We start from the raw sequence: 9,394 nt of genomic DNA, 5'->3' as shown, positions 1-9,394 counted from the left end.
TGACCCGTGTCAAAGGTTGGGTGAAGGCTGACGATTCGGGAGGTGGCTGCGGGTTGACGAAAGGGAAAAGCGCATCGGCGATCGCGAAGAGGGAGTTCCGCTTCTATAAGTGTCGAATTCTGTGCCTGCAGGCCAATTGTCACATGATGCATAAGTGGGCGGTGGGGGGACTGGTCGAGTACTTCCCCAGTCACGGCCCAGTGAACACGAGTATCATAGTGGGCGCTCGCTCCGCGCCGTGTGGTAAGCCCAGTCAGCGATAAGCCAGCCCTACGCGGTCCAGAACATGTGGGACTTCCCACTGGGCGCGTTGTGGTATCAAGGTAAAAATGTTGAAATACCGGGAGATATGGGCGGTCCAGTATGGTTACCACGTGGTGCCACGATTCTGAGCTAGCTGGGTATCGATCCAGCAACAGCTGGGCTCTCGCCTTTCTGTCCAATTCCATGTAGTGAAAAGTGCAGGTTTGCTGCAGTTGCTGTAATGTTCCATAGAGTGAGTTGTCAATGTTTGGTCTCGGAGGGAGAAGGGTAGCTCTGATGTCATTTAGGGAAGTGCAGTGGAACAGGTGATGATCCACAGTCTCATGTCTATCATGTATAGTCACATAAGGGACACATTGTGGGTTTATTCTATTCAGGTGGAAGTTGAGCTGTATATGTTCTGTTTGAAGGCGGAAGATCGTACTCTGTTTCTTTTTCTGTAGGTGGTTGATATTGTCATTCCTTTTTGTTGTAGTCATATGTTTGAAAACTGCTAAGCCTGTCTTTCCCAGGGCCCATCTGTTCACCCAGTCTTGTTTGTTGTTGCTTTTAATGATTTGTTTAGTAGTGTTGTATGGATTTGGAATGTTGGGTTGTTCCTGTCTAGATCCCTGTTTGGCAAGTGTATCTGCTCTGTCATTTCCAGGTATGTTTGAGTGTCCAGGGAACCACTGCATTACTATGTTGATGCCACAGAATGGTATCAGATGATGGGAGCCAAACAGTATATGAGTCAAATCTTGGTTTAGATGATGGTCATTTTCTATCGCTTGCAAGACTGATAGTGAGTCAGTGAAAATCACAATACTCTGTGCTTTTCCAGGATGAGTGTCAAAATCTGTGCGGAGATGGTACATTACTGTTTCAATGGCCATCATTTCTGCATCATGGTTGCTGCATTTCTCTCCACAAGCAGCAGAGATCTCACTGGAACTTCCATCTGGGTACTGTATTAATATTCCATATCCGGCTTTGGTTGTGCCTTTGAACACTGAGCCGTCTGTATAGACATGTATCCAGTCATCTGAATAGCTGTTGATTGTTTGATGTGATGCAAGCATCAGCGTCACTGGGTCTGAAGATTTTGTGCTATTGTCTCTGAGAGATGTTGTAATGATTGGCTTTTTAAAAGAAAAGTGAAGAGGGATGTTTTGGTTGACTCTTTTGGTTTCTTTTCTGTTTTATGGTAGATGGTGACTTTCCACTAGTTCTGTGATGAGATGCATGATCGACTTTTGTTTAATTCGTTTCTTTGGTTTCCATGTTTCTACTAATTTTCTGTTTGGGTGGTTGGACCACCTTCTATTAGTTCTTTCATGTAGCTCCAAAACTGCTTTATCTTTGCGGATTCCCAGGGGTTCAACCTTTGAAAGGATTTCACATGCGGCGGTAGGTGTAAATCTCATGCCACCAAATTTATAAAACGAAGGGCATTGTTTTGGACCTTGTCAAGGGTGTTGCAAGTAGTTGTACTGCACATAGTGAGTAGGCTATTGCTGTATTCCAGGGAAGATCGGACATAACCAAGGTAGAGAGCTCTCAGAGTTTATTTGTCTGATCCCCAGTGGCGGTGGGTAGTGAAGGGCTCACGGACTTGAGCCCCCCTCCCCACCCGCCAAGTCTATCCCAAGGCAAATGAAAATAACTAAATAAGCAGTTGAAACTGTTCTGATAGACTGCAATGAACACAGAGTGATCAACCTGGCGGCTTGCTCGTTTATCCAATCACTGTTGTCCCCGCTTACAACTACAGTAACCTAACAGCCAATCAAATGTCTTTAGGGCTCAGCAATCAACCAGCCCGTTCCCACGGTCTCTCCTTAATGAAACCCCTCTTGTAAAAAGGTAGAAGACTTGAAAAAAATAACTGCACAGAGGGCTCACGCTCTCCCAGCCCTGACAATGGGGTGAAAGTTTACGACACACTTTACCCCAGTGACACAGTTACCTATGCGCCCATTGGGCCTTTGTTAGACGCGTTCTATTTTCTGCAACAACACGACCCAATCCACCTCATAGACGGTGTGTGTTTGGAGTGCTGTGTGTTTGTGCCGCTGAGATTTAACAGTTGTTAATTACATTAAACCATTTTTGCGGCAACCTTTTCATTAAATAAAAACTAATTAGAGAAATTTGGAAGTGAAACGGCTTCATCCCCACCATCCAGAAGAGTTTAACGTAGAACAAAGAGATGGAAGACAAAGGGGACTCTTATCGTTTGATTGGTTATCAAAATGCCGTGGCTCGCCATGAGTATAGAAAAATCATCACTGTTTTGTTCTTATTGCTTGCTTTTTGGTGGTAAAGAAGAAGAAGAAACCTAAGCCCCACCCAAATCTTGGTTCACCCACCGCCACTGCTGATCCCCATGAACTGCTTGCGAGTTTCTTTAAAAATTGGAGTCTTGTTTTTTTATGTTCTCCACTTAGCCTTTCATGGTTAGACTTTGGTCAAGTTTGACTCCTAAGTATGTTGGTTGTTCTTCTTTGGGGAGATTTTCATTTCCTATCTTTAGTTGGAGATTTTCTTGGGCTGCTTTATGGCTCTTCGTAAAGATGGTGTAATTGTGGAGCCTCTTGAGGTCTTCATTTACTCCACCTCTTTCAATAGCAACTATGTCGACTTTTTTTCAAGATGGATGAGTATTTTTTCCTAAAAATAAGGCAATTGAACAGGTTTTCCATTAACTCCATATATCCAAAAATAAAAAGAATTGACATGCGCCAGATTCCACAACGTCGTGACACTTTTGGATACTGTTCACTTGTTCTCTCTGGCAACTGCACAGCTTTAACGCATTTCAAAATTCGTTCAGCTGTTTAGTATCTCGAACTTCTATGTACTACCGATCAAATTGTCCGCCTTTGTTAGGCCTTGGCCATACACATTCAAATAAAGTTGATAACTCGAATTTTTTTCTTAACCCCTCATAACGATTCATTCTACGGACACCATTAAAAATTTTTAGTTAGAGCATTTAATGCAAACATAAGTGTTTCTTTTGTTGTAAGCTGAACATTTTTTCAGCCTCTCGGTATACATAATATTATATTATAATGTTGTTTCGTAAACAATTCTATGATCACTTTCCTCCTGCAGCATGTCATAAAATCAATGTTTATTATGCTTAGTTATTATAAAGGCTCTACACCTCCTTCAACACTAATTGTATCATTTAGGAGGCTGGCTACTTCAACCCTACCCTCGACTACTTGTGCGACTGTTAGAGCTTGAACAGTTCCTACAGGGAGTCATGGCGCTTAGTCCAACATTTGCTTCCACCAGACACTTGCAAGCAGGTGAGCATTATAATTATGTGCGCCCGGAGGTTCGGCAAAGCTGGTTTGGTTGAGCTTCTGGCTGAAAAAAGAAGACACATCGAAAACGTCATGTTGATCTGAAATGTACTTTCTTAAAAAAAACAACTAATTGATTTCAACCATTTCTGAAGCAAATACCAATTAGATTTAGGTTGGATTTAGTTTATTTACGGCATGAACAAAAATGTAGAATTCCAAAATATTTCTTTCTGAAATATAACTTACTTTTGTGTCTCTTTAGAGAATTGCTTGAGCTAGCACAAAACTCTTAAAAGCTGTGGGTTCAACAAGAATTTTGAATTTTTAAAATTAGAATCGCTCAAACATCTGGGGTGTTTCGGCAGGCACAAACATACACATCTCTGTCTTTGTGCTGTTACTGGTAGTTTGTTGGTTTTTACATGGTTGCACTATTTCTAGTTTTATTTGTTTGGTTTTTATTATTAAATTTTTTTTTAATTGCGGAGGGTGGGGGTCGAGGGGGGTGGGGACGATGGCTTGATCATGTCGTAGACGACCCTGTTTTAAGTACCTTGTGGGACGTTTCTGTACTTTTTTTTGGTCCCGTATCTCGATTTTGGTGCCATATTTGTAAGTTACGTAAAGTGTGCCAACATGGTGCAAATGGTCATGTTTCAAGAAAACCAAACAAGAAAAATGGGATGTGATGATGATGATGATGATGATGATGATGATGATGATGATGATGATTATGATGATGATGATGATGATGATGATGCAGCTGTAATGTTGGAAATGATGTTTCTTTATTTCTTCATTTGGCGCTTACTCTAGATCGAGGATACCTCTCTAGATCAACCTAGGCTGTCCCGCGGGACAGTACACAGCACTATTTCCCAACTCCTCGCAGAGTGACCAGAAATTTGGAAATGAATCGTCTTCAGAAACTTCATCTAAAACATGTTTTAAAGTTCAGCAGAAAAATCAAATGGGGGGGGGGGGGGGGCTCTCCTAAGTGATGGCATTGTTAGAGTGTTTTTGGTCCTACTCTTTGCTATCAGAATAAAAAAAAAAAACAACAGAGAAAGGAGTGTGGACTGTAATCTCTGTAATATTTGTAACAGTTAAGGAAATTGCGTTCCGTAAAAAAAAGATTAACATGTCGAGGTTAACTTGTGTGCTAACAATATAGGCTGGTGCTTGCCGCCCGATCTAGGGTGGCTAGCGTTTTGCTACTCGAGCGAATTCGGTCGATTACCCTGACGCTACTCGCCCGTGGGGATTTCTGCGACCTCGGGTGGCTAGTAGCTAGCATTTTTCTGCCCATCCGGAGCCGGTCACTAGATCTAGTACTAGGTAACATAAATACGGCCTTGCGCCTTCCGAACGACATGAAGCTATAGAGAGCACATAGCACACCTCTGTGAGCGAGCAATTTTGTTTGCGGGCAGAGAAAGAAAGAGAAAGAGGGAGATAGAAAGAGAGAGGGAGAGAGAGAGAAAGAGAAAGAAAGAGAAAGAAGGAGAAAGAGAGAGAGAGAGAGAGAGAGAGAGAGAGAGAGAGAGAGAGAGAGAGAGAGAGAGAGAGAAAGAGAAAGAGAGGAGGGGAAAAAGAGAGATTTAAAGAGAAAGAGCACAACGCCATTATTTGTCTGGTACTAATTATGTAATTAATTTGACCTGTGACAATGTGCAAGACTAACTACAACACTAGTATAACCATCGTTGCGAATATCAATTGACGAGCAAACTACATGAGTTCAATCGGTAAACTTTCCACGTTTTATTTGTTTATTTTCAGTTTTCTTTTCTTCCTTCTCATCCACAGCACCCCCCCCCCTTCCAACCCTTTTCTTTTTTTTGTTTGTTTGCTTATTTCGTTTTTTTAGTGTGGTTCATTTGTATTATCTGTACCAATCTCAGCAATTCACGTTCCATAAATTTAGCCTGTACCATTCTGCACCTCCTCTTCTACTCCAAAAACAAAGTTATTTTGTACACATACACACACACACACACACACACACACACACACACACACACACACACACACACACACACACACACACACAGACACACACACACACATACACACACAGACACACCCACCTACGCGCACGCATACACACACTCCAAGCTGTCGGCAATGAAACCAACCTCGCATCTTCTAGTGACTTAGCCCATCACGCGCTAAGCGGCTAAGCGATCCCGGCTACGACGAGGGACGAAAGCCCAAAAAAGGATTCCAATATTAAAATTTGATCTTGTAGTAGAGAATCTTTGTTTGAATTGCCCTAACAAGCGTCCGAGCGAGACTTGGGCGCGACTTTGTCTTAGCGTGTGACGGCTCGTAAAAACGATACAAACGTTCCAGAGCTGAGTTGAACTGTAAAGCGAGCAATTTCGTCTGCTGGCAGAGAGAGAGAGAGAAAGAAAGAGAGAGAGAGAGAGAGAGAGAGAGAGAGAGAGAGAGAGAGAGAGAGAGAAAAAAAAGAGAGAGAGAGAGAGACCGAGTTCGTTCGCTCGGAACGCGGAAATCACCACGGGCCAGTACCGTAAGGCTCATCGACCGAATTCTTTCGTGTAGCAAAACACTAATTTCCCTGGATCGGGCGGCTAGCAACTCTGAACAATAATTTATCGCTATCAACATTCGTCGCAGATTCCGAGGCACTTCAGTGATCCTCGGATCATGTATAAAACCTGAAAAACCTTACCCAGTCGACCAGGGCCTGTATGCACGTTGGTCCGTATAGTCGACTAACCGCGTTTATCCCCCATACGGGCATTTAGGCTGGAAAAAGCGACACAGTATAGTTCATTTAGGTGGCGGGATCTTAAATCTATCTTTTTTTTAGGCCAATCCGGACTGATAGGAACACAACATCCCAGAATAAAAGAACGATACACTCGATCATAAAATAAATATGTTTCTCCCCACTCGGGTCTCTGCATCGATGGCGAGGCGCCTCACCGTTATGCTGACCCATGCTGACTTCAGAAAGCCAAAAGCAATCTCTTTAAGTTTCTAGCACCCAGGGGCGAACGCTGACTTGTTTGACAGGGTAATCAAAGTGAAACGGGACCAGATATATATGGCCAGTAGATATCACACAAGAATCTTACTCGAGGCGGCGACTCTGACTGAGTTGTAAATGAAAACAAATCCGGAATTCATATTGTATGTTCAACCGCCAAAATAATCGGGAAAGTATCTTATTAAGTATCAGTTCCAACTAAAATGAAATTTAACTTTAGATGTGAATACATAAACACAAAGCAAAGAAGCAGAGATGTCAGTACTAGATCTATATGTTATAGATCTACCAGTGAATCTAACTCTTTGGTAGAACATGACAATTATCATTTTTTAAAATTTCACATTTGGCTGTTTTTGTTAGCCTTTCGCGGCCTGGAGCTGGTGTCATAATCGAGGACACGATCTGATTATAGGACGGTAAAAAGTCGAGGAAAAAAAACAAGCACATGCAGCAGTAAAGAGATTGTTAGGAGTTAGTTCCCCTCACATTTGTGAGGTAGACTCGACCAGTGTTCGTTAGCTTATATAATCAGAGCTTGTGATTGATTATAACTGTGACCCCAAAGGGGTGAACAGGGTATATGTGGCAATGAAACAGCCATGACTGCTATGCACATGTTCCCTCAACTCTATAGGTAGACTCTTCCAGCCCCACTTTAAGCTTACTTAATCAAAGCTTGCGACTGCTTATGGAGTGGCCCGAGAGGGGTGAGGAGGCTATTTCTGTGGCCGTGAAACCGTTTTGAATGTTAGGCATACTCATTGTGGATTACGAACGTCTTTTTACATTCAATTTAAGAGGTTTACGTTTAAGGATGAATTTGACAGCGACAATGTTTCAAAATTATGAAGGGAAGCAGTGATTATTTGATTATATAGACGCTTCGCCCCTGCTAGCGCCTATTATCTACAATACGTGCGACAACACTTCTTATATATACCGATTTCGAACGTTGGATCACGTGGACGCCCTTCATTGGCAACCTCTTCCAGATTTGTCCTTCCTGAATTAAACAAAAAGGATCTGCAATATACCTGCTATTTACTCATTACATAATATAGTGTAAAGCGCATAGAGCCTGCTGTTGAGCGGGGATATGCGCTATACAAATGCTATCTATTATTATTATTATTACTCATTACATCATCACCTTACATCACTTACACAGCAAGTATTTCATTTTTTCAGGAAGACATGTGGGCAGGTAGAAATCATTTATTTATGCTTTATGTCTTTTTTTTAGGAACACATGAAGTGGCTCAGAATGAGGGAGGGCATTTGAGCTCTTACTCGGAATGCCAAAAGCACCCTGGCCATCTCCCGTTCTTCTCTGTTAATGACTTCGGAGTGGACGCCCTTGGCAACGTTCCCCAGGGTTTTTGCAAGGAAGACGTTGTTTCTTGGGTGAAGAGTTGGGCGCCTTTGGTAGTCAAAATATGTTCATTATTTATCAGCGAACAGCGACCTCCCACATGGGAGAACCAGTCCCCTTACCCATTTGCTGACATCAGAGGTCAATTCGTCAATCACATGGGAAGTGGGTGTGTGCGTGTCGTATTGGGTCCTATTGAAGGCCTGTGTTTCTGTTACTCGTGCAGTAAGTCTGGGGTGAAGAAAAACAAGTATTGGGAAATTCAAATACTCACTGCCCGTCACGTAGTTTTCGACGACTTGGAAGCGAACTGGTGTAATATTGTTTGCTTTGATGAGCGTCCAGACAAGAATGGCACACAGATAGTACGCAGTTGCAAAGTTCTAGACGCTGACACGGAGAAAGACACTTGTTGTCTACTGTGTTACACACATAGCAGTGATCTAGCACAAAACTTAAAGAGACTGAGTGACACACGCTATGAAATAGACCTCAGAGTAGCACAGAACGTTAAGGAACGTTGTTCTCAGCTTCGCGAGGAAGACAAGAGTAGGCCTACGTTTAGGACAATTAAAGAGTTAAGAGACCAACGAGATGAAACAGACGCCAAAATTGCTCAGCTTTTGTTAGACAAAACAACTTACAGACTCTTGGTTTTTGTCATCTCACACCCGCACGGTTGTGCGAAGCGCATTACTGTAGGACACCACAGGGGGCGGGAGAAAGGTTGTCTGACATACAAGGCAGCTACTTGCCCGGGCAGTAGCGGTGGTGCTGTTCTGATTCTAGGGCTGCGCGTCGTTTCTGAGGCGCTGTGGAGGAAAGAGTGGTGTGGTCGGTTTGAGTCAGCCCCGCACAGTTGTGCCCTGGAGACTGGTGTTGGCCGCAGTGCCGCTTGGTTGTGGGACACATGATAGGTGATGCTCATGAATTCTTAGATCAGAATGAGAACATAGCGAGATTGTATAGGTTTAATGGCCCTTTCAACACTCTAATGTTATGTAAGAGGCAGGACCTCCAAATTTAACGTCTCCGACAGACTTATTCTTTATCTACATGTACTTCAACCTAATGTTTTCAATAGCCGAAGTGTTTCGGAATCTATAAAATATTGATATGTCTTGTTTTCACTGCTCTCTTTATGTGTATATTCATGATTAACCACTTCACTGCTACGGCGACGTAGGACTCACGTTTCCTTGAACACGCCTCTGTGTACTTTGAGTGACCGTACTTCGGGCGACTCTTAACGTATAAGATGAGATAGGATACATCTTTATTGTCCAGATCGTGGCACATTGGTTTGGTGTTTTACCACGTGCACACACTCACACACACACACACACACACACACACACACACACACACACACACACACACACACACACACACACACACACACACACACACAAACATATACAAACACGCAGGCTTACA

General features: G+C 42.9%; 1 protein-coding gene across 1 annotated transcript; it reads left to right on the top strand.

Annotated features, from left to right (window-relative positions):
* Positions 1-7,828: 7,828 nt before the first annotated feature.
* LOC106011168 lies at positions 7,829-8,883 on the top strand (the record flags this gene model as incomplete). Its single annotated transcript, XM_013079815.2, is given in 1 exon segment — positions 7,829-8,883. A coding segment is annotated over 1 exon segment (1,043 nt), but the record flags the coding sequence as incomplete, so codon positions are not given.
* Between the last annotated feature and the right edge of the window lie 511 nt (positions 8,884-9,394).

Source organism: Aplysia californica, unplaced genomic scaffold, assembly GCF_000002075.1.
Source record: "Aplysia californica isolate F4 #8 unplaced genomic scaffold, AplCal3.0 scaffold00065, whole genome shotgun sequence".
Lineage (NCBI taxonomy): Eukaryota > Metazoa > Mollusca > Gastropoda > Aplysiida > Aplysiidae > Aplysia > Aplysia californica.
Note: the sequence above shows the minus strand (reverse complement) of the source record. Positions and strands in the feature narration are given on the sequence as shown.